Consider the following 26,274-nt stretch of genomic DNA (forward strand, 5'->3'; position numbering starts at 1 on the left):
GTGATAAATATGCATTGCTGTGCCAAATTCTTAAGTAGAAAAAGATAATAACAAAGTAACTCAAAACTTTTTAGAGAAAACTTCATTTCCTAGGACAGAGGGAGTGACAGGTCTCAAGTGATGTGCTGACCTTTTTTTCCCCAAGCTTCTCTGAAGAGATTATCAAGTATCGTTTCAGACACCCATCACGCTTATTTTTAGCTCTGAGTTCTCTTCACGAGTGTGGTGACCTGTGGCTCAGAGTTCCAGAGACTCCCAGATATGGCACATGATTCATTTGCAGGTACCCTGCATTGATTTCCAGGAAGGTCAGTGGGGTAGAGGCCTGGAGAAATGATTTTTGATGTTAAACCCTTTGCTCTTGTTCCTGTTCCAACCACTTGATCAGAAATGACATACTTCATAAATTGATCCCTTGGTGCCATAAGCAATTGGCAATGAAAATAGAATCCAAGTGATATTGTTCTCCAAGAGGTTCACAGCTGGTTGCAGAGTAGAGGGAGACAAAACTCAGGGCTTTGGTCACAGGCTATTTTCAGCCTCTGATAGCAGTTGTGTTACTAATGTCTCATTCACCCTCTCCCTCAGCCTCCCTCCTGCCCTTCCCCCAGCAGGCTAAGGCTGGTGACAGCCTTCATATATTTAAAGAGGACAAGAGCCCCTCAGACTCAGTTGAGCTGAACAGAGACCACACAGGCAGGTGAGTGGAGTAAGATAGACATTTGGGCTGAAGGTGGGTTGGTTCTGTGGCTGGTCTAGACTATAAAGGGTTCCATAGAGTAAGGGCACATTTTACGTCCCAAGTGCCAGCACCCTCTCTGGTTCTATGGAAGGAGGCTCAAGTTGTACTTGACTCTGGTATGGATCTAGCGGGTGTTAAACAAATTCCTGCAAGGATGATTAATATTTGGGGGCTTAAGAGACCTCATAGGCAGAGAAATGAGTAAGGGATTTTTTCATTATAAAACTACTTATGTGGTGGAATTACGTTTCCTGCCATCTTAGTTGGAACAACTGGAAAGCAACAGGAAATAATAGAAAGTCTACTGATCTTCTAGTCCTACAAGCACCATATAATTGGTGGATGACAGACTTTGAGAGGGTTCCTGCCCTCAGGGGCTTGGTCTCTTCTTCTGCAAGGATCAATATAAATTGGTGACATTTTTCCAAACTGTAAAGTACTGCACAGACACAAAGCGATAAGCGATTATACTGGATGCAATATACAAGACAGCTTTCCCATGCTCCAATTACGTGGAATTGTGTTATTCAAAAGGTCATGGTGAATTACTGAGATTTCAGGCTTGTTGATTTTAAATTGATTTTTGTATCCTAAAGATGTTCAGCAACAGGCTTGCTTTTAATCATTGCTACATTGAAATATATTAAAAGCTCTATTAAATGGGAGGATAATTCAGCCAGTGGTTAGGATTCCCAGTGTTTCCTCTAGGTTTTAGTCAAGGACTTTCAAAAATATCCCAGTGAATGACAGGCATGGGTGTGATTGAGAATAAGAAGTGGTTTTAAGCAATGATCTGAGTGGAAATGCTGCTGAAAGATCCAAGCTGCTGCCTCTAATTTCTGCCTTGTTCCTGAGCCAAGCCAGTGACTCCTTCAAGAAGGAGGAGTTGAGTTACTGGTCTAAGGAAACTTGACTCTCTGCAATACAATTCAATGTGATTTAATAAGCATGTATGGACCATCTCCTATGTCAGGGCTGGGGGGAGGTAGAGGCAGCTCTATAAAGGGAAGGGTGGACTTAAACAGCAAGAAGCGTGGGGAATTGGGGACGGCCTGTGTCCTCAGTTTACGTCTGGGATTGAATCTCAATGCTGGGTACATCCAATTCATCACAATGCATGTAGAACTGTTTTATGACCCAGAAAATGTGAGGGAGTCTTCTGATTTGGCTTTTGTTCCTTTCTGAACAACTCAGTAGTTTGTGGTCGGTGGCAATGAGCCCAGGCTATTGGACAGGAGGTGTAGCTGAGTCCCAGGGCTTGGTGTCCTCCCTGGGGTTCAGGCAGACAGGTGCTCTGCAGCCCAGACACACAAGCCATCCATCAGAGACAGGAGATGCAGGGCAGGGGGCAGGGGAGAGAGGTGGGGAAGGAGAGAAGGAGGGAATGAAAGAGAGGAGGGGGGAGGAAGGGAGGAAGGGAGGAGGGAAAGAAGAGGGAGCTGCAGCAGCATTCAGCTGGCAAATGGTTAAAATCCCCTTGGAAGAAGTGGAGACAGAATCTTGATAGAATACAAACTCAGAAATCCTGGGAACTTCAAGAAGAAAATAAAGATAATCCGGTTACAGAGCTAGTTCAAATTATAGCTCTGAATAGCACTTAACTTTTCTGAGTTTCCATTTTCTGAACAATAAAATTAAGGGAAAGCCACCTCCATCAAAGGGATTTGTGAGAACTGAATGAGATAAAGTATAGGAAAGTACTTTTGCAAAGTTTAATATAACCGTACAAATGTGTGAGGCCGTTGAGAAAAGGCATACAGCCAAACCCAATGGGTTTTGGGAGGATTTCCTGCTAAGTACAAGTGTGCTGATAAAAGTCCAGAGGTCAGAGTGGGTAACAAGCTGACCAGGAGTTAGAAGATAATTAATTTGTTTTACAAGAGGAAAGACACAGGGCTAGGACTATAACACACAGGAAATACAAGTCCTGAGGCAGGCAGATTTCCAGTTACAAGTGTGCTGTTCAGACATCTGGGAATAAATACTGTATTGAAGGTCAGGCTTCATGGTCAAAGAGAAATGTGATGCCTGCAGATGTGAAAAACTGCAGTGACTCATCCCAGTGAAGAAAGGCAGAAAGGGAGACAGCAACGGTCTTAAAAGGCATGGAGGATGGAGCCTTTTCTGAGCTCTACTGTGGGAAAGGGTTGATCATGATTTGATGGTTGTTTACAGCCCTGGGCAGGCATGGAGTAAGTACTAGCTTATTTAAGGGTCACAAAAAGTCCTGCAAAACTCATTTTTCAGAGGAAGAAACTAAAGTTCAAGAAAGCGTAGGAATTGCCCAGTATCACAAGGCCGAGAAAGCGGTAGAGCCAGCAGGTAAACTGGGATATGAGGTGATCTTTAAAAATAAATTGTGGAGGTCAAAATAGAACAAAGAGTGAGTTTTGGGGAGCAAAAGTTGGCCATGCTTCAAATATAATTTCAGAAAAGTTGTAAGCTGCCCATGTTCTACAGCCTTCATTTAATGTATGTCTACCATGTCTGAGTTAGGCAGGTGTTCAACAATGAGAACACGTGGACTCACGGAGAGGAGCATCACACACTGGGGGCAGTTGGGGGGCGTAGGGGAGGGACAGCAGTGGGTGGGGAGGGATAATATGGGGAGAAATGCCAGATATAATATGCACCTATGCAACAACCCCACATGACCTGCACATGTACCCCAGAACCCAAAGTAAAATTTAAAAAAAAAATTTTTTTTAGTTAAAAATTAAAAAATAAAATATTATAAAGATATTGTTCAAATTGAAGGGCAAGGGCCAGGTTCAGCAGTTTTCACACTGTATGTACATTTAATAAAATCACTACAAATAAAAAATTATATTTCAAAAAAAAAAGGGGGGGTGAGAGCCAAAACTCAGGTTTGTTTCCATGCTGGCAATGAGCAACCTGTGCTTCCTGGGCTCTGTGAAAGGGCCTCTGGCTGAAGGACATCATATATCTGGGTTCAGAAGCTCAGTAGGAAGCAGCCACTGACCCTGAACGTCCTATACCGAGGACTGAAGGGCACGGTCTCCCCTAGGCCACAGGGCCCCTGTCTGGGCATGCTGCCTCCAACCCAATCCAACAACCCAAGGGGCCAATTCTCACCCTGAACTGGGCATGCCTGTCCTGAGACATGACATACTCTGGAGGCTGAAAAAGCTGATTCACAGAATGAACCAGAAGGGCCATGGAGAACAAGCAGGGAGTTAAGCTGTTTGTTCTAAAAGAACAGACTTGGAAACTGGAGAGAAAGTCATAGCGACAATAATAGTCATGATGCCAGTAACGACTTATTCAATTCCTGCTACGTGTTAAGTCATTCTGTACAGTATCTTAGATAGTACTATCTGCTTTAACCTGAAAACAACCTTCCCAGACAAGCCTTCTCGTACTGTCTTTACATGAGGATACGCATTAAGTACACTGGGTCAGAGAATTTGAGCAACTTGCCCAAGGCTCAACAGTCAGTGTTTCTGAATTAAGTCTGGTTCTTCCAAAGCCCATGCTTTTTCAATATGGCTATGTCATCTTTCTTACCCAAATTAAGAGCAAATAAAGGAGAGGGTTTGAGAGGGCACATCATTGGGTAGCTTTCCTTCAAGGTAAGGCTTCAATCATTTTTGAGATCCTTAAATCTGTCTCAGGGTTTGAAGGACCCTTGAAGGGGCTTCAGTGTATAGCAGCCACTTGTATGTCTGTCCCTATCAATAGTGTGGGAGAAAATCAATAGTGTGGGAGAACTCTCCAGTTCCTTTCCATGTTGAACAGCAGTAACTCAGAAAGTCCTTTATTTCAGTGAATGAATTCAGTTTCTCTGTTAGTCCCACCCATGAGCACTCTCCATGTCCCATGGAGAGACAATGGATTGGTCACATCTCAATGCCCATCAGCTGTGAAGTCTGGGTAGTGGGGGTGTTGACCCTTGTCCTCTCTCCAGTGTTATAAACAGGAGCATGAGATTCAGAACCAGCTTAACTGCGGGTTGAATGGCAGCTCTTCTACTTACTGGCTGTGTGACCTTGGAAAAGATACTTAAGCTCTCTGTTCAGTTTACGTATCCACAAAAATGAAAATAAAATTTGCTCTGCACAGCTGTTGTAAGTATTAAATATAATATATGTAAAGTCACTGACAAATAGTAAATGATAAATAGTAACTAATATTAATATAAGAACACAGCTTTGGAGTCAGAGAAACATAAGTTCCAGTCTACTCATGTGACACATATCAGTCCCATGAACTTGGACTAATGTAATTTCCCAAAGCCTCCATTTCCTCATCTGTAAAGTAAATGTTATAACAGTACCTACCTTGAAGGGTTGTTGTGAAGATTAAACGATATCAAGGGCAGTGCTCCAGGCATGTTAGCTTCAATAATAAAGTTAGAAATGACTATTATCATCACTTAGATTCCAGATATGTGTTCCTATAATCCAAAATCTTTGCTTCAGCCAGTGTAGACAATTTAACTCACTGTTTGGAATCAGGCATCTAGTAGGATGACCAACTGGGTCAGCACTGAGCTGAAAATGGTGGCATTGTGGTACTGTGGCTTGAGGTCTCTGCCCAAAGCCATGGCCTAAAGTTCCCTCCTGGGTGCTCATTTTATGTACTCAGCACTTTTGCCCTAACTCATCATTGTTCAGTTTTATAGTTGGTAGAGAAGGAAGGAAGGAAGGAGGGAGAGAGAGAGGGAGAGAAGAAGGGAGGGAGGGAAAGGAAAAAGGAAGGAAAAAGGAAAGGAAGGAAGGGAGGGAAGGAGGGAGGAAGGTAGGAAGGAAGAAAGGGCTGGAGAGGGAGGGAGGGAGGAAGACATGGAAGGAGGGGGGGAGGAAGGGAAGGGAAGGAAGAAGTAGTTGGATTAGGGAGACTGTGCCCAAGATACACAGTTCAGTTATTCTCTTGAAAATTCAGATTGCTAAATGACGACTTAAAGTTGTGGCAGAACTAATTGGCTCTTACATTTTATACTACTGTACAACTTACAGAATGATTTGACAGTACTTGAGTGGTAGGGTCCTCCCAGCAATAGTGAAATAATAGGGACTGTTGCCCCATTCTGACGAAGACAATGAAGTTCGGAAAGATTGAATGTTTTTTTCCCAGATCACACAGCTTCAAAGAGGCAAAATGGAACTAGAACTCCAGCCTCTGGCATCTGATCCAGTCCTTTTCCCACTGCCCTGCTGAAGCACATTGCCAGTATAATCTCTTCTGTGGTATTGGTTAAATCTTAGTTTAAAAGTAGGCACAGGGTAGTCTCTCACTGGGATCTGAGTATCCAAATCTGGAGTTCAACCTCTTCCAAGCTGATGTCACAGGGCTGTCCATTCTATCTCATCCTTATAAGTTCCAGGCTGTCTCCCATTTTAATCTTGACCCACGATTTGTCTGTGACAACACAGCCATCTTTGGGACTGGCCCAGAAAGTAGTGCCAGGTGGTGTGATGGAGATTGTGACCCAGGTGACAAACAGGGATCAGTGACGGGCAAGCCTATAATTAGTATCCCACCTTCCATGACCCTTGCCAGCACCAGGCAACACTGATAAACAAATGGCCCATCCCTTGGTACCATGCCAAGTTAAACTCACATTCCAGGCCTGTCTAGGGGAGTGTTGGGACACAAGAATTCCAAAGCAATGTGGGAAGCTGAAAAGGTTATGTTTGTAAGCCAAGACCTAACTGGGATTTCAAATCATAGCTCCTTAATTAGCACATTGGTGCCATTTGTGTAACCTAAAGTAAAGTGGGCAAAAATAACTTCTCAATACTGCTTTAAATTCCATCATATTTCCATGACCTTGACAATGGTCCTGTCCAGGAGATACTAATATCAACATTTTTTTACCCAAGTTCAAGGTTGAGGCTAGAATCCATGTCTCTGGATTCAGGACGCTTTTTTTTTTTTTTTTTTTTTTTTTTGAGACGGAGTCTCACTCTGTCATCAGGCTGAAGTGCAGTGGCACAATCTCGGCTCACTGCAACCTTCACCTCCTGGGTTCAAGGGATTCTCCTGCCTCAGCCTCCCGAACAGCTGGGACTATAGGCAAGCGCCACCATGCCCAGCTAATTTTTGTATTTTTAGGAGAGATGGGGTTTCACCATGTTGGCCAGGATAGTCTCGATCTCTTGACCTCATGATCCAACCACCTCGGCCTCCCAAAGTGCTTAGATTACAGGCATGAGCCAATGTGTGCCTGGCCTGGATTAAGGATGCTTTAAAATACCCTCTGCTTTTTGGCCTGTGAGACATCCTCTGTTTACCTCCATGGTTACATTCCCATCTTCAGAAACGGAACTGAGTGTCATTAATAGAGTACTTATGGATTTCTATTTTAAGTTTCCAGTCCTGATGATATATGTATGTCAGATGTTTACGACCACTTAAAAACAACCAGTGCTAGGATACATTAGCTTGTGAAGGAGGTATTATCTGTAATCTTATTCTCATTTTGAAAAGTATGCCTAGGCAATGAATGCACACACACACACACACACACACACAGATATATATATTCTTATCCCTCAAGAGGTATCTCTGTCTCCTATTGACTTGCAAGACATGCCAATGAAATCTCCACTGCAGATTTGAAATAAGAATTTTGACCTAGGGTTGTTTTCATTGAAAATTTCTATAACATTAATTTTTAAAGTATCATTGTTATATTCCTGGATGAAATTTATTACATTTCTCCTCTATTTTATATCATGCTGAAACTCAGGATCAAAATGAACATGAGCAAAATTATGTGATACATTTCTAGAAAATGTATCATCTCTAATGAGAAAAGAATGGATTGTAGAAAAAGAAGTTAGCTGAGAAAATACCCCTACATGTTTACTTTTTAAATATACCTGGATTATAAATGAGAGGATCAGGCAATCTTAAAAATCTATTCCAGCCCTAAAAGTCTAATAGTTTAAACAAATTTGGGCTCTTTAGAGGATATTTAGGCCACTATGCCTTTCTGCTTGCTCTTTTCTCTGCCTGAAATGCCCTTCCCACTTTTCTGTATCTGGTTAACTCCTATTCATTCTTCAAAACACCATTTGAATGTGATCTCTTCTGTGACGCTCCAACAGTTCACTGCCCTCATCCCCAGTCTAACTGTGGGGAGCCGCTCGGTCATTTGAGTTTCCATAGCATGTCTCCCGAGTCTCTTCTCTGGTACAGAGCATTCTGATTCTTGCCTATCTTCCTCACTACAACATGGGCCCATTAATTTTCTAAGTTTTCCCCTTTTATTCACTGAGTACCTAGTCCAGTGCTTGACACATGATAGGCAGGTAGTAAATGCAGGGTGAATGAATGAATGAACGAATAAACGTGAGTTTAATTCTAAGTCTATCTACTCAAAATCCATTACTGTTTCTAGTTTACTAAACAATCTTAACCACAGAAATTGAAAAACTACATGCTTCCATTTTTTAAGAAACTCTTGTTTATTCATTTTAGGGGCAGGGCCTCGCTCTATCACCTAGTCCCAAGTGCAGTGGTATGATCATAGCTCACTGAAGCCTGGAACTCCTGAGCTCAAGCCATTCTCCTGCCTCAACCTCCTGAGTAGCTAGGACTGACTACAGGAGCATGATACCACACCAGGGTAATTTTTTTTTTAGTAGAGACAGGGGTCTCACTATGTTGCCCAGGCTGGTCTCAACCTCCTGAGCTGAAGTGATCCTCCTTCCTGGGCCTCCCAAAGTGCTGGGGTTATAAGCGTGAGCCACCATGTCCAGGCCAATGTTTCCTTTTTCAAAGTTCTTTTCTAAAACTTTACTGAATTAGCAGAAGATACTGCTTTTATAAGAGGAAGGATAGGATGTTCCTAGCTAACCTCACAGTTTTTCTAAGCAGGAAAAGCTCTCTGGGGGAATATTTAGACAGAAACATTCCTTCTAGCCCTAGTGTCAGGTTCAGTGGTCTGTTTGCTATTTACTTTCTGTTTCTTAGCAAAAAACTGTCTTTGTTCTGAGACTGTGAGATAGTATCCGGACCAGTTGACCTAGGAGGGCTTAGTGTTAATCACCAACTATTATAAGAAGGTTACTGGCTTCCCAGAAGGGAAAGTGGTCAGAAGCAGCCACTCAGAATGGCTGGATAGTGCTCTGTGTTATGACACACCAGACTTCTCAGAAACCAGAGGATCCCAGTGAAAATTCAGCTCCCCTGGGCAGCTGAATTTCAGAAATTTCATTTAACATCAATGGCTTATTTTAGTTCTTCTTTGAGGAAACTGAAAACTTGGATTCACACTAAAAACATATGCAGATGAGAAAAATTGTTATTAATTAATTAATTTATTTATTTATTTATTTTGAGATGGAGTCTTGCTCTGTTGCCAAGGCTGGAGTGCAGTGGCACAATCTCGGCTTACGGCAACCTCTGCTTCCTGGGTTCAAGCAATTCTCTTGCGTCAGCCGCTTGAGTAGCTGGGATTACAGGCGTGCACCACCACACCCTGCTAACTTTTGTTTAGGCTGGGCACAGTGGCTCATGCCTGTAATCCCAGCACTTTGGGAGGCCAAGGTGGGTGGATCACTTGAGATCAAGAGTTCACGACCAGCCTGGCTAACATGGCGAAACCCCGTCTCTACTAAAAATACAGAGGACAATTATTTTTTAAAATAGTTTTCTTTGGTTACTATCTCTTAAACATAATTCTCTGGTGAGGAGACAATGACAGTCCTGAGGCTGTGGCCATCAGCAGCTCCTTGCAGCTGAATGTCTCCAAGGGTGCAGGAGGACATGTCAGCACCATGGTCTAGCTCCTATTGAACACTGTGAACTCTGTGAGACCTCCTGCACATCATGTCATTTGATTCTCTAAAGAACACTGAAGCAGCAAGGAAAAGAATACCTGTATAGGTGGGAAAACAGGTATAAAGAGAAGCTATGTAATTCATCCTGATACACACAGCAGGTGGAAGGGAGCTCAGAAAGCAGAAAGTAGGCTTCCAACTACTGACCTAGTGTAGTGCCTGTATGTCCTATAGCCTGGGTGATATTCTTAAAAAGGAATTTACGGATATGAGGAATAACTCTGAATAGGAGATTTTATATATTATTAATATATATTTTTATCAGCAAGATAAGCTAAGAATTTGCTACCCAAAATGTAGCCCACTGCCAGCAGCATCAATATTGCCTGGAGTCTGTTAGAAATGCAGAATTTCCTGCGTCTCCCCAGATTTACCAGACCAGAATCTGCATTTAGCAAGATTCAAGTTGTTTTGAGAAGCTCTTAGCTAGACAAGAAGAAAATATCATTTTCATAGATGATTCCCACTTCTGATGGGATAATTTTTTAAACTTGAGATGGAAAAAAATAATAAAACAATATTTGTATATACTTCGTTTTTTTAGACGGAGTCTTGCTCTGTTGCCAGGTGCCAGGCTGGAGTGCAGTGGCACGATCTTGGCTCACTGCAACCTCCAACTCCTGGGTTCAAGCAATTCTCCTGCCTCAGCCTCCTGAGTAGCTGGGACTACAGGTACACGCCATCACACCCAGCTGATTTTTGTATTTTAGGAGAGACGGGCTTTCACTATGTTGGCCAGGATGGTCTTGATCTCTTGACCTCGTGATCCGCCCACCTTGGCCTCCCAAAATGCTGGGATTACAGGTGTGAGCCACTGAGCCCGACCCTGTATATACTTTTATGTACATGAATTTAGCCTATTCATTCCTTCCAAGAGCTCTGTAAAATACACAGGAATGAATGTTACTGAAATTTAACATGAGAAAAAACTGAATTCCCAAGTGGTAAAGTGATCACCCAAAGCCATCTGAGTGTCTGAGCTTATTTAATGACTAGCACACAGTAGCTATTTGCTAAATGAATGAGTAAATGAAACACTAAAAGAAAAATCAGGCTGGGTCCTGGTCTTCAGACCACTGCACTGTTAGAGATTGGTTCACTCCTGAGGCCACTTAAATGCAGGATATTTGTTTTATGTCCTCTTAGACTTGACCTTGACCAGATAGTCTTCAAGATGCCAAACTGGGGTGGAGGCGCGAAATGTGGAGCCTGTGAAAAGACCGTCTACCACGCAGAAGAAATTCAGTGCAACGGAAGGAGTTTCCACAAGACATGTTTCCACTGCAGTGAGTTGGGTAGACACCCTGGGGGCCCCTCAGCATCTGGACAGCATCACAAAGTCCACATTTAATCACAAACACTGTATGTCAGTGGTTTTCACAGTGTGCTCCCAGGACGAGCAGCATCAGCATCACCTTAGAACTGGTTAGAAATTTAACTTTTGGGCCCCACCAAGAAAAGGATGGTACTCTCCTGAGCACCCTTGCGTCAACCACTTGCCCAGCTCAGAGGCCATTCATTTTCCTGTAGCTCAAAGTCAGAACAAACTGGCCTGCCACTGCTCTCTGCAGCGAAAACCTTTACTCCATGGTGACATTGACAACATGTGACTTGGCAGAGAAAGGAAGCCAGCACTTATCTGGAGCCAGGATGGATTTGGCTATCTGTGTTGCCCCTTCTGGTCTGCTGTGACTGAAGCCAGATATGACTGGTCTTGCCTGAGAAAGAACCTATGTCAGGCAGTGGGGCAGCACATGCCAACTCTGTATGTAAGAGTCAGAGAGGGAAGCATTTCAGGGCCTGGGCACCAGTAACTTCATGAAAGAAATCCTGACCATTACTTGCCAGACACTGACTCACAAATGTCAAAAATAGAGGGAATCTTGAGACCTCATGGTTCTCTGGGAGTCTGGCGCTGCCTGACTCATGTGACTTTGGACAAGTCATTTCTCACATCTAAGCCCAGGTCATGTGCATCTGTAGTAGAGCCTTGTACTTGCACCTCTACCTTCAGACTCCATGTCCAGTGCTCTTTGACATGACTGCATTCTACACTGTTTCCTGGCAGCTAGTCCTGTTTGAGAGAAAATTGGCCTTGGTTTTGAAATGGCTATTCATCTTCTCTGCTTCCCTCCAGGAGGTCTGGCTTAAGGGCTAGTTCTGCTGGATATTTGGCAAGCCCCCTCCATGACCAGTCCCCACGGCCATGCCAGCACACCCCCATGCTTCTTCTGGTAGCTGCAAGGTATCCATGCAATTGTAAAGAACTCAAAGGGCTGGACTCCATCTATTGGGAATTTTGTCCAAAGATAGCCAGTGTTCTTTAAAAAAAATAGCAGGACTAGGAATATTAGAACGAATACTAGAATTAGAGTAAAAGGGACTTGCGTTTGAGTCTGGGCTCTTCCGTGTGCTAACTGAGATTTGGGGCAGGTCATTTCACCATGGGGAGCCTCAATTTCTCCATTTATAAAACGAAGATGGTTATACCTACTGCACAGGTTGCTACAAGGAGAAAACTGGGGGTCTCGATCTGGAAATCCAGCCTTCTGGGCCTGTATTCTTCGATCAACTTTGGTAACTGAGTGGGAGCAGGGAAGTGTAGGGAAGCTTTCCATAGTAGGAGTGTCTTGTCTTTCCCAGCTAGCAGGAAGATGCCCTGTTCAAAAGAGCCATAGTAGAATAGATTTGAGCACTTTTTGGTACCTTCCTTTTAACTCTTTGATATTTCCTGAGAGCTCGTTGATGGGATGAGAATCTGAGCAGCGTACGTTTCAGGAATGATGGATAGAAGAACCTCAGAGAGGAGCATACTTTTCTATATTAGTAGCACAAGATAATCACCTGTCCACAGGCAACTCTGTAGCTGCTGAAAACAGCATTCAGAGACGCAGGGTCTACCTTACATTGTGCCCAGGCCAGTGTTCCCCTGACTTCTAGATAAATCTTCATAATTAAATCTCTAGACTAATTATGAAATCTAGAAAGTTTGCTGTCCAAAAGAAATAAATATAATGCAAGCAACATATCTAAATTTAAATGTTCTAGTAATCATAGTTTAAAAATGGTACAAATAAACAGATGAAATTAATTTTAAAACATTTAATTTAACCCAATGTATCCAAAACATAATTTCAATATACAAATGATCAGAGGGATATTTTACATGATTTTTGCATTTGTGCTAAGTGTTTGAAATCTGATGTGCATTTCGTGCTTATAGCACAGCATATGGCTGTAGCTATAGCACTGGACAGCACAGTTCTCCTTTGTCTGTGCACAAAAGCTCATCAGAAGCCAGGGAGTGGCTACAGAACTGGCCAGGGTACAATAGGGTACAGGCAGTCTTGGAATGATGGGAATGAGCACTGTACTAGGAGTCAAAACAGTTGAGGTAAGCTGTGGCTCTGCAACTTACTATTCTATAACTGTGAACAAGTCACTGATTTACATTGACACGTTCATGCATTCATTCATTCACCCACTCAACAAATGTTTACAGAGGACTACCTCTGGCCCAGGCCTAGCACTAAATTCTAGGAATATTAGGACAAAACAGACTTGCCCTCAAGGAACTCAACAGTCTAGACTATCAGCAGATATGCAAGCAGTTGTTGTGGAGGTTGGTAACGGACAGTAACAAGAAGGGTGGAGACAAGTATATACCTTCTATGTCCCAATATAAGGCGGTCTCTCCCCATATTCATCTTCATAAAAAAAGTATGCCTTGTGTTTAAAGCCTTGTAAAGTCTCTCCTGCTATAAGACATTCTTCCAAATATTTTATTTACTGATTTAAACTTTTTTTTGGATATAGATGTTTTTTGACACCTACAATATTGACAGAATAGTCAAATAAACTCCCAGAATAAACTCCCTTGTCCCACACCCATCAGTCCCTGCCTAATCCTACCTCATCTACAACCTTATCTTCTTCCTCCACTCACATATTCAATTACTTTTTTTTAAAACTAGAAAATATCATTTGAGGAAGGCATATGAGCCTGAAATAACCTCATTCAATGCTGGATTGCTTATAGGGATCATTTGATGGCACTGTTTTTTTTTTTTTTTTTTTAAAGGGAAATACATTTAATGCACACATATTATATTTCTGGGGATACAATCTCACTATTATAAGCACTGAGCATCACTATAAACAATCTTTAAGAATCATTATTGCAAAGCAATGTAGCAAGTCATTACATTGTGGAAATCCTATATCTTAAAAAAAAAAAAAAAATCTGCCCTAATACTATGCTAATAGGTCTTTATCGTTGAGATGCAATTTCTAGGTGACAATCTCCTACTCAGGTATAAAACAGGGCTGCCTCTCAAAATATGCAGACAGAAGTGAAGGTGAGCTGCTCAGAAAAGCTGAGTCAACTGCCCCCAGAATGATTCTGGTGGTGAGGGAGATGCTGATGTTGAAGATGCAAAGACAGAATTGGAGACAATTATTCCCCAAATTTATGTGAGATTAGAAAAAAGTAACCTTTCCAACTCAAAATATTGTTGATTTATGGTACTAAATTAAATATTATAAGTAGATATTTGACATTTTTATTTACATCTTTAGAAGTTTCTTTTTAAGTTTGCAAAATAAATCTTTCTATAAATCCTCTCTTTGGAAAAATGAGGGCTTGATTGCCTTATATTTGGGGATACTTTACATTAGATAATATACAGTAACCAGGGGCCTTGAGCCAATAGAAGCCTTAGGTGTTAATAAGGCAGGTCTACCCCTTCCCCCACCTCTTCTGTTTCCAGAATTGGACCAAAATTAGCCGCAATGGCAATTGTCTGCTTGAGTATCACAATGTCCTTCAAAGGGCATGGTAAGTACAGAAAGTGCTTAATACTGATTCTTATATGATTAAGAAAAAAATAAGTTTCTCTCCTGATTTAACTCATCTGCTGCCAACACACACACACACACACACAAACACACATACACACACACTTCCCTGATGTCATTTGGGAAGACTCAGGGATGCAGTCCTTAGCAGGTCTGAGACTATACACCTCATTCTAATGCTGGCTTCCAACCTTTTCCAGCTGGGAACCATTGAACCCAATTTCCTCATCTGTGAGATCGGGACTGTCTTGGAGTGTACAACTCAGGACAGATGTTCTGGTCAGGAATCAACGTTGTGTTCTTGGCTTAGGCATCCCTAGTGCTGGGTCTCTGGCCCTAGGACCCATGGCCCTAGGAGCATGGCATTGGGGATGCAAGGAAAGGGACAAAGATTTCAGCTCTAATCCCATGACCCTTCCTTTTCCTGGCAGTGGCCTGCAGGAAGGCTCTAGACAGCACAACAGTTGCAGCTCATGAGTCGGAAATCTACTGTAAGGTGTGCTACGGACGCAGATATGGCCCCAAAGGGATTGGGTATGGACAAGGGGCTGGCTGTCTCAGCACGGACACGGGCGAGCATCTCGGCCTGCAGTTCCAACAGTGAGTTACTGCTTTGCTCCCCCTTGCTTGTTAAAGTCTCCAATTATCAGGACAGTTCATTTTGTTTCCATAGCAACGTTTTCTGGAAGTGCGAGAATGGACTCTATTGTTGACTTGCCAACAATAGCAATACTCAGTCTGACCAAGTTCGGACAATGTGTCATCTCTCCAAAGACTCTCTTTAAATTATTTGCCTTTCTAAAGGGCAATTACTTTTACACCATGGCTCTTGGTTTGCATGTCAAGAGAAAACCCACAATGTACAGATGTTCCATTGTTTGACCTTTGCAAAACTGCATGGAGTCTCTTTTCTTCCCCTTTGAGACTTTCTGTGTAAATCACATAAATATGGCAGGGAAGCCATGACCATTCTTTGTGTGCCTGTCACAAAAAGATTTCTTCTCTTGGATTATAAGAGGACTAATATCCACATGGCAGGGGGAGTGTGTCTGCAGAGATGGGCTGTGCCTCAGAGTAAACAATCAGTCATGATTGTTCTGGGGATTCCCTGGCTGCCTGTTGCCAATACAGTGCTAGAGTTCCTGCCACATCATCCTAGGGAAGCTGGGATATCACTCTGGCCATTTCTATCCACCAGTCTTCTCCCCTGGGTCATTTTCTTGAAAATCACACTGACCTCCAGCCCAGAACTGAGAAAAGTCCGATAGCCACTGGCCTGACACTACTGTCTGGCCAGCTGGCCTCCAGGCTCATGAGGCTCTGCACTGGGACTGGCCAGAAAGGCCCAGCCCACCCAAGGAAGTGTCCCATGGAAGGCCTCCCCCAGGGAGCATTTAGGCCATCTGAGAAATCAGCTGATCCCTTCAAAAGACAGTAAGCCATTGGAGAGCCTGGAAAAGTGGAGGAATATGTGGTTAGTCATCTTAGATAGATTTTTTTGTTAATTTTTCTTATTACTGAATCTCAGTGGGAGACTCTTGATAAGGAAGAAAAGGTGATACCAACTGCATTCTCTAACTGAAGTTCACTTTTCAAAATCAGGGCTTCCTACTGATGCCGCACAAAGAGTAACAAGGTCTGAAGACCTGGGATTTCTTCCTAGTTCCATCAGTCATGAGCTGCCTGGCCTTGGGCAGTCACGCTCTGATCCTCACTCTCCTCCCACCAGCCCTGCCAACTTTACAGGGTTGTGGTACAGCTCAAGTGATATAATGTACAAGCAAACACCAAAAGATACAAACACACAAGAGGCTATTATTATGCCTCAATTTTGGACATTGTTCTCCTGGGACAGGTGACCCTTGGAGGCAGGACGACAGCCTGGCTTGTGATGAGGAATGCTTCAGCTCATGGACCATGGTTCATCAGGAACTGATCAGCACTCACTGTCAAGATCCTGTCTTGCTCTGTAATTTTTACAACTCTCTTTAGAAAGGAAACAAATGGCCTTGAAAATGGTCCAGAAAAACATAAATAAGCACAGTAGTAATAACAACACAACAACGATAACACAAGCTAACACAACTAGAACATTTGCTAAGTGCTTCACAGCAAAAGGGAAAGCTCTAAACTCTTTTACGCTAATATTTATTAGCCCTTACTACAAGCCAGGCGGGCATCGTTCTAAGTGCTTTACATGTGTCACCATATAACCCTCTCAACAATGCTGTGAGAAAGACATCATAATTATCCCCATTTTCCAGATGAGGAGTCCGAGGCACAGAGAAGTGAGGTCGTTTACTCAAGGCCACACAGTTTTTGTACTGTTTGCCAAGGGAGACCTAGGTTTCATTCGTCTATTTCCAACAGGTCCCCAAAGCCGGCACGCTCAGCCACCACCAGCAACCCTTCCAAGTTCACTGCCAAGTTTGGAGAGTCCGAGAAGTGCCCTCGTTGTGGCAAGTCAGTCTATGCTGCTGAGAAGGTCATGGGAGGTGGCAAGGTAAGACCTTCTGTATAAGCCAGACAGAACTTGCTCATCTCCACCAAACCATTTGGGAGGAATGAGAGAAAAATTGGGAACTGCGAGCAGCTGTCATTCTCGCTAGCTCTCAGAACCATTTTAGAAACCACACATCCTCAACCACTTTCCCTGGCCAGGGCTGCTAACCTGCATTGCCCTTTGAAAGCTGGAACTGATGCAGTTTGATGCAGCAAGCATTATTCTACTAGATGATAGGCACTCAGCTAAAAGTTCTGGGATACAAAGCAAAGGCCCCCCTACCCTCCAGTATCAACAATCCTCCCAAAAGATGTCAGCCCCAGACCTCCCCCAACTACTGCCTAACTCAGCCTGTTGTTGCCATCACAACCAATGGATACAGCAGATACCTCACAGTAGCGAGAAACATCCTCACGAACATCCTGGCTCTCAGGAAAGTCATCAGATGTCCGAGACACTCACGTATATGTTCTCTGCAAGTTCCAGTTTCAGGCCCAAAGCCTGGGTACTCACCAAAGGAGTCAAACTCAAGGAAAGATAAAAATTCTGTTTATACCACATGGTGGGAGGAAGAGCCATGGAGAGCATCTAACTTTAAACACAAGGGCAGACTCCACCCTAAGACTGGCCATTCAGACACAGGAGAAGCCCTGGGCTGTGCCTGGTAGATATGCAGATGCACAGGAGGATGGAGATCTAGAACATCTAAATTTTGCAACTCTGCCACTAGAATTACACAGAGGAGTTAAACAAGAGAGCTAAAACAAGGTTGAATTCCCTGGACAATTGCCTGATTTTTTTACTGTTTTCCTTCTTTAACTTTATGTTCAACATAAAGCCCAAGTCTTTCTCTGACCAGTTCTTTCCTTGGATCTTTTTGGCCTGGGGAAGGTCTTCCTGTTGAGTCTGTTCTGAAGGAAAACATATGCAAATCACCATGACAAATCCATTTACAGGCTTCCAAGAAGTGCTGGCAAAGGCCATAGCATCTCATTTTCTCCAAACCCCTGGAGAAATTATGGGGGCCCATTAGGTAAGCAAATGGTTAAGACAGTGTCACTCCTCTGGATGCTGCTGGTCAGGGACTTGAAATGGAAACAGAATGTGTTGCCTGCCTCACTAAATATGCAACTCTTCTGTGCCCCTCAGCCTTGGCACAAGACCTGTTTCCGCTGTGCCATCTGTGGGAAGAGTCTGGAATCCACAAATGTCACTGATAAAGATGGGGAACTTTATTGCAAAGGTGAGTGATCCTGAAGACTTTCTGGAAATATGTTTTCCTAAAAGGGCCCTCGAGAGGGGAAATTATGTTCACATCTGGAAGTATTCCCATGTCTCCCAGGAGGTATGGCTGCTCAGTTTGGGCAGTGTTGGGTTCTCAGGATGGGGAGCAAAACCACCTAAGGGGAGGGAATCTCCCCGCTGACCCAGCTCTGGTCCTCTCCATTGGAGCACCTGGCAGAGACCAGATGCTTTCAGACGCTCAGTGGTTCAGAGAAGTGAGGAACAGGGGGGAGAGAGGAAGAGGAGGAAACAGCGCCCTGCCTCTGGTCTTGGAAGAGGCCTCAGGCAGGGACAAGTAACAGCATATCCCCTTCCAAAAATTTAAACACCTTCTGTTCACCAGAGTGGCAGAGGGGGTGACTGGAGGAGGGTGAACTCAGTTCGGCCTCAATGGAGTTTATCACGACATAACTCTCCCCCTTCTCCCTACCCGCACCGACAGTTCTGTTGCTCATGTTGTACATCACTTTAGTGATCATAGGGATGAATCTGGTTTATCCCCTGGTCATCGTGGCTCTGCCCCTCACTGCCTCCATAATCCCTTTGTCTTGTGGAGAAATAGTAGAGGCTTAGCTCCTTCTTGACACTATCAAAGGAAGGATGCATGAGAGCCAAGGCGATGTGTCCTCCACCCCTGAGTCTAGGCCTATTCTGTTGCTTAGTGGAGCTTCATCACTTAATAATGGTGTCTCAAGAATCTCCAAAGGAGTATGTTGGAATGAAGCGAAAAGAGCGATGGTACGGGAGTTAAGAGGGAAGATTTTATTAATCAAAACTGTAGGTTGCTGTATTAGTCTGTTCTCATGCTGCTAATAAAGACATACTCAAGACTGGGTACTTTATAAAGAAAAAGAGGTTTAATGAACTCACAGTTTCACATGGCTAGGGAAGCCTCACAACCATGACAGAAGGCAAAGGAGAAGCAAAATCACATCTTACATAGCAGCAGGCAAGACTGTGTGTGCAGGGAAACTGCCCTTTATAAACCATCAGATCTTGCGAGACTTACTGTCATGAGAACAGCACAGGAAAAACCCCATGATTCAATTATCTCCCACTGGGTCCTTCCCACATGTGAGGATTATGGGAACTACAATTCAAGATGAGATTTGGGTGGGGATACAGCCAAACCATATCAACTCCCAAAGCTTTTCCCATGATGACAGGACGGGAACTAGCCCACTATCTGGCAGATGGTGGCAGTCTCCTGGCAGTAGAAGACGCAGGGGTCCTCAGCATTCATAGCTCATAATATCCTAAAATATTGCTGAAGTCAATAGGGAAATTAGCATGTAAATGAATAATTGCATTTCAAAGTGGAAAAAAAAAAGCTTTAGTAGAGAAACATTCACAATGCAGTCATCTAAAAAGAGGAAAGGAACCAACTTGGGGTAATGGGGAAGGCTTCTTACAAGACATGCTTCACCTGGGGTTTGATGGGTGAATGTGGGTTTGGGAGGGAGCACCCCAGGAACAGGGATCATTGATTACAAAGACACCTAAGCTGGGACATCATGGTTCATTCCAGGAACTTAAAGTGGTTCTGTGTGTCTGGAATGTAGGAAGGGAGGCAGAGGCGGGAGGCAACAGGGGACGAGGCTGGGCAGGCAATCCAGAGGTCACTGACTCAAATGAGAACATGTCTGCAAACACATTTAGTTAAGCGTCAAGAAGTTTAACAATTTTTATTAGCAGATCTAAGATAAGTATTGTTCAATTTATTTAAAAGTTAACATGCATAAATTTTTTTTTTTTTTTTTTTTTTTTGAGATGGAGTCTTGCTCTGTCATCCAGGCTGGAGTGCAGTGGTGCAATCTCGGCTCGCTGCAACCTCAGCCTCCCAGGCTCAAGCAATTCTCCTGTCTCAGCCCCACCATTAGCTGGGACTACAAGCACATGCCACCATGCCCAGCTAATTTTTTGTATTTTTAGTAGAGACGGGGTTTCTCTATGTTGGTCAGGCTGGTCTTGAACTTCCGACCTCAAGTGATCTGCCCACCTCGACCTCCCAAAGTGCTGGGATTACAGGCATGAGCCGTACCTTGCAAACTTATGCATAAATCGATCAAAAGGATGTCTCTAGTAATTGAAAGGACTGTGCCCAGACAGAAGGCCCTGAAAACATGTCGCTAACCAATGCATTGTATCTCCTTTTATCCTCTTCTCATTCACAGTTTGCTATGCCAAAAATTTTGGCCCCACGGGTATTGGGTTTGGAGGCCTTACACAACAAGTGGAAAAGAAAGAATGAAGAGGTGTACCATTTCTCAGATTTTTTTGCCAGCCCAAAGCATTTGCCAAGTAACCCTGCAGAGATGGATACCTTTCCCCAAACAGCCTCTCCTGTGTAGTTGTACATTGTCTCTTCAGAAATGATCATAGTCTTTACCCAATGTTAGAAGAGACCTTTGGAAGAAAATTATTTAAAGTTTAATTTGTAACAAATGCTTTATTATTTATAATACTTGGAGTGGGAAGAGGCAATAAATAAATGTTTTAGTGCTATCTTGTATGGCTCTGGATCTTTTCTTTGAAATAGAAACTGTCGAAAAACATAAAGCTAGTTCAAACAACGAGCTGCAGCAAATGTAATAAATTTGATGTCAACTGAGAAAGGAGTGAGAAGGAAGAAACAATGGGCAAAGGAAAGCAGTCTCAGAATCTGTCAGGGGAGTGTCTTTCCAGTTACTGCTAATGGAGAAGAAAACAGGGGTCTGGGAGAAAATAGAGAACATGATAGCAAAACCTAAAAGGAAAATCAAAACTAATAAAATTGCTAAAGAGTTGATCCTTTTGTCCTATTGTGGGCTGTGCAATGTTACACATTTCTTGAAAACTCAGAAATGACAACAAAGTGTGGCATTTGCCTCTATTATAAATGACATGAGGATGATTTTCTTTTATTCTAGGACAATTCCCTGGGGTTTAGCAATTTTCTTCGACTTCTACGTCAAATTGCCAGCCTCGCAAATGAAATGCAGCCAATTAGAAATGCCTTTCCCTGCCTCTTCAGCAAGTTCTCGGCAGCTCAAGCACTTCTTGGGCTTCTGCTTTCAACAACCACAGCACTTCTCCCACCACTGTGCAATTCTGAATTATTTGGAACACATGAAAGCAAGTGAAAATCTAGTGATAAGAACTATAAAATAGTTGGCTAACCCATGGGTTTTTCCATGCTTCAAGTCTCCTGGGAAAGGCTTTCTTTGAAATGAGCATTTATTCAGTGCTGCTTATGTAGTGTGTTGGACAAGGTCCCACATGAGGTCTAAAAACAATATATGATCTTGGTACTATGTTTGGGACTTCCAGGCTTGTTGAGGGGTAAGACACATTTGAGAAATGACCACAGGACAATGCAACCTCCTCCTCCTCTGCTGCATTTCACGGTTACTAGCCCCGTCATCCATTTAACCAGGAAATCTGAAGTTAAAAACTTGCCCATCCTTAGCTTTGCTCTCTTCCTTACCCCACCTTGCCTCACATCTCAAGCCTCCTGGATTTTGACTCCAAAATGTCTCTAGAATACATCCCCTCCATCTCTCTTTTTAGGATGTGTAATACTCTGCTAGAGTTGCCATAACAAAGTACCACAGACTGAGTGACTTCATAGAAAAGTATTGTCTCACATTTCTGGAGGCTGAAGTCTGAGATCAAGGTGTCAGCAGGGTTAGTTTCTTCTGAGACCTCTCTCCTTGGCTTGGAGATGGCTGTCTTCTCCCTTTGTCTTCACATGGTTTTTGCTCTGTGGTGTCTGTGTCCTAATCTCTACTTCTTAGAAGGACACCAGTCATATTGGATGAGGGACCACCTGAATGACCTCATTGTAACTTAATTACCTCTTTCAAGGCCCTATCTACAAACGCAGCAATCACATTCTGAGGTACTAGGGGTTTAGGACTTCAACAAATAAATTTTGCAGAGACACAGTTCAGCCCATAACAGTGTATCACATAAAGACTTTCAAAAATTGGCCTCGGCCCTACCCCTTCAACTTAGCTTTAGACTATCTCTTCCAGACAAGTTCCAGCTACAAAGACTTGGGGCTTTCCAAATATGCCCAGAACCCTTACCCCATCATGCCTTTGCTAATGTTGTTCCTTCTTCCTAGATTTCCTGGAAGATGGGAACGTCCCCCCATCTCTACTACCTAATCCAACTTCTTAGCGTGGTGAACTCCTATTAAGCAAGTCACAGGTCAAATGCCATCTCTTCTGCAAATTGTTCCTGAACTACCTGAGCAGAACTAATCCACCTCTGTACCCCTATAGCCAGTATGTAATTAACATAGCAGTTATCTCATTGTATTGAAATTTTCAATTCCCATTTGCCTCCTTGCTAGAATGTGACATGTCAAGCCATTCACAGTGCTTGACGAATACTAGACACCTAATAAACGAGAGTATAGGCCAGGCTAAATGCAAATTCTGCTAGAATAAAAAGTTTATTACATACTAGAGTGAGTGAGTTTAGAAAAGAAAAAACAAACAAAGGAAGAAGCTTACTGTGGTTCAGCAATCGTTGTATTTCCCCTCCGCTTCTTGGGTAAGCTATTTCACTACATTTCCCAGGCTCCCTTACTGTTGACTGAGACACATGTCTGCGTTTGGCCAATGAAGTTCTGGCCTCCATGACCTTTCAGGAAAGTCTCCATTCTTTCCATATGTCTGGATGCCGAAGTCCAGTAGATACTGAAGCCCGAGGAAATGGTAGAGCCACTAGGTGGGAAGCAGCTTGAGTCACTGCAGGAAGAACATCTGCTAACAGCTAAACAGACCATGACATGAAAAAGAAATATTGTGTGGAGTCACTGAGATTGGGAGGACATTTATTATTGCATGACCTCTCATAACTACTACATACCTGAAACACAGAACATCCAAATTATTTCACCCTCATGGCTCCAGAGTCCATCCTAAGTCACAGGGGGGAAGACCAAGATTTTGCCTGATGTTTTCGAAAGGAATTTAAATTTGTTGTCTCCAATGTGACTATAAAGATATTTAAAGAAAGGAATGAAGTTATGGCAAAATAGCATAACAGTCACATTCCCCTGGCCCTGACAAACATGATTGGGTTTGTCTTGGCTTTAAAATAAAACAAAGACTAAACCTTGCTATTCTGCCACAAGCTATTGCCTTCTCTCTCCTTTCAGAGCGAAGCTGTAAGACTAGATTCCACTTAGTCCTTAGTCTTTTAGACTCTTTAGTCTTCCTTGCCCCTAATCTCCATCCTCAACCACAACTAGTAACTGAGACCACTAATAACCTTTTTTTTTTTTTGAGATGGAGTTCTCGCTCTGTTGCCCAGGCTGGAGTGCAGCGGCACTATCCCAGCTCACTGCAACCTCTGCCTCCCAAGTTCAAGTGATTCTCTTGCCTCAGCCTCCTGAGTAGCTGGGATTACAGGTGCGTGCCACAGCACCCAGCTAATTTTTATATTTTTAGTAGAGATAGGGTTTCACCATGTTGGCCAGGCTGGTCCCAAACTCCTGGCCTCAAGTGATTAACCAATCACTACTGTGCCTGGCCCCACTAATAACCTCTTAATCACAAACTCTTTTGTCTTTTGTCAGCTGTTCTCAACTTCTGCTCAATTAAGCTTCTCCTTAGCTCCTGCTGACTGCTTCCTCTCTGAAATGAATCCTTTCTGGATTCTATAACACTATTATTTTTTGAGACAGAGTTTCGCTCTTGTTGCCCAGGCTGGAGTGCCATGGTGCAATCTCAGCTCACCGCAGCCTCCACCTCCCAGGTTGAAGCGATTCTCCTGCCTCAGCCTCCCGAGTAGCTGGGATTACAGGCATGTGCCACCACACCTGGCTAATTTTGGATTCTTAGGAGAGATGGGGTTTCTCCATGTTGGTTGGGCTGGTCTCGAACTCCTGACCTCAGGTGATCTGCCCACCTTGGGATTACAGGTGTGATCCACTGCGCCTGGCTGACACTACTTTCTTGTCCTCCTACTCAATCTCCTTTTTGATACTTACTCCTTCTCCAGCTCCCTAAATTCATATTCCATAAGCTCTTGCTCCTGCCCTTCTCTCTCTAATACTTTTTAGTCTGTTAGTTCACATCAGTTGTCATCTTTGATCTCTTTTCAGCATTCATCTTTCCATTTGAGGAAGGTGACTCACCATTTTCATCTATTTTCTACCTCTCCCCTGTGACAATCTCATCCATCTATGCAGATGATTCCCATCCCTGCCCTGGCCTCTTTCCAGCTGCCTTCTAGACTTTCCCACTGGATAACCTGCAAGTACCTCAAACTCAGTAGATCTCAACCACCAAACTCATCACCTCGTCTCCTGACACTGTGTTCCTTATTTCTCAGAATAGCATCTTCATCCTCTCATTCATTGGGTTCAACACTTCAAAGTCATCTTTGACTCCTCTTTTTCTCCCCACATCCAATCAGTGATCTGGGTCTGCTGGGTCTCCTCTGTGACACTGTCATTGTCTTGCTTCAGGCCTTCATTACTTCTTGCCTAGACCATCATTAACAGTTTATTTCTAACATTCTACATCTGTCAAGTCTCATCAGAAAAACAGAAACCACATTAGTTTTATTTATTTATTTATTTTGAGAAGGAGTTTCGCTCTTGTTGCCTAGGCTGGAGTACAATGGCACCATCTCAGCTCACAGCAACCTCCGCCTCCCAGTTCAAGTGATTCTCCTGCCTCAGCATCCCGAGTAGCTGGGATTACAGTCATGCACCACCATATCTGGCTAATTTTGTATTCTTAGTAGAGACAGGGTTTCTACATGTTGGTCAGGCTGGTCTCGAACTCCTGACCTCAGGTGATCCGCCCACCTCAGCCTCCCAAAGTGCTGGGATTACAGGCGTGAGCCACTGTGCCCAGCTACACACTAGTTATTTTAATAAAGAGAATATAGTAGAGGGAATTAGCTAAACAGGTGCTATTATTTTTGAAAAAGTAAAAAGGGAACACACTGACTTAACACAGAGATAGTAATTGCTAGAAGCAGCTACCACTCCTGGGGCTAGTGAAACTAAGAGAAAAGATAGGTTATCATAATTCAGATGCCCAGAGAAGTCTCCTAGGGCAGAAGTCAGACATCAAAGGAGAGAGCCCTGCCTGGTTATTGCTAGTGCTTCTAATGGGGCACAATGAAGTAGGTTTTGGGAAAAAGGAAAGTTAGACACTGGCTCCAAATGTCATTGAGGGGCGAAGGGCCATTGTTGGAGCAACACTGAAAGGAATAGCCAGGAAGAAGAATGGAATAAGTCCCTTTTCTGCTCCTCCTTGCAGTCTACTGGGAGACTTTAATGGGAAGTCATCTGGCAGGGAGACGATAGTTTGCAGAACTCTAGCCCTAGAACATACAACACAGAAGGGTGGATTTGGTGCATTTCTCTACCTCTAGCTTATCTTTCTCTGTACTCAGTTTTCTATTAGACTTCTAAATTAAGAGCCAGCATTTATTGAACATTTACTATGTGCCAAGTACAATTCTAAGCACTTTTAAAAATTAACACATTTAATTCTCATGACATTTCAAAATGTTTACTATTATTATCTATATAATAATAATGAGGAAACTGAGGCACTAGGGACTTAAGTCATTTGCCCAAAGAGATAAAAGTAACTTATGTAGTAATTAGTAGGTCAAAGATTCAAACCCAGGGTCCCTAGAATCTGGTCTCTTCACCACTACAATTGCATACCTACCAAACAGTGATTCTCAAACTTAAAAAAAACTTTTCACAACGTGTAGAATGGAGAAGGTAAGGTTCCTTAAGTAAATGATTCTCAAACAGCAGTGTGTATATGTAAGAATCATTAGGATTCCAGCACTCTATCCCCAGAGACTGATTTGAAAGGTCTGAGATGGAGAATTTGATTTTCAAACTGTGAGCCCCAGACACCCACCCTGGCCCTGTGACTCTGATCTAAACAGTCTCCGGATCATTTGGAACACAATACTAACTTGGCAGGAGTTGCTAAGAAAAGAAGGGAGAAAGAGAATATACCTTGAAAAAGCTCTTCTGTATCCCAACTGAGAATCACAATCTTCAAACACAATTCTGATCGCATCATGTCTTGCTTAAAACT

The 26,274-nt window shown here is 43.1% G+C and overlaps 1 protein-coding gene across 2 annotated transcripts; it reads left to right on the top strand.

Moving 5' to 3' along the window:
- Window positions 1-599: 599 nt before the first annotated feature.
- Window positions 600-20,704, top strand: CSRP3 (cysteine and glycine rich protein 3). 2 transcript variants are annotated; one of them, XM_064365113.1, is made up of 7 exons: window positions 641-700; window positions 10,100-10,227; window positions 10,702-10,841; window positions 14,844-15,012; window positions 16,783-16,915; window positions 18,065-18,158; window positions 20,374-20,540. In XM_064365113.1, the coding sequence occupies exons 3-7, from the start codon at window positions 10,730-10,732 to the stop codon at window positions 20,448-20,450; spliced, it is 585 nt and encodes a 194-aa protein (XP_064221183.1). In that variant the 5' UTR covers window positions 641-700; window positions 10,100-10,227; window positions 10,702-10,729; the 3' UTR covers window positions 20,451-20,540. The 2 variants fall into 2 exon arrangements, with proteins under 2 accessions (XP_012311936.1, XP_064221183.1); XM_012456513.3 differs by lacking the exon at window positions 10,100-10,227 and having other exon boundaries at window positions 600-700; window positions 20,374-20,704.
- Window positions 20,705-26,274: the final 5,570 nt, after the last annotated feature.

The sequence above is a fragment of the Aotus nancymaae genome, unplaced genomic scaffold (assembly GCF_030222135.1).
Source record: "Aotus nancymaae isolate 86718 unplaced genomic scaffold, 86718_ANA_hifiasm-v0.15.2.pri h1tg000059l, whole genome shotgun sequence".
In the NCBI taxonomy this organism is placed as follows: Eukaryota; Metazoa; Chordata; class Mammalia; order Primates; family Aotidae; genus Aotus; species Aotus nancymaae.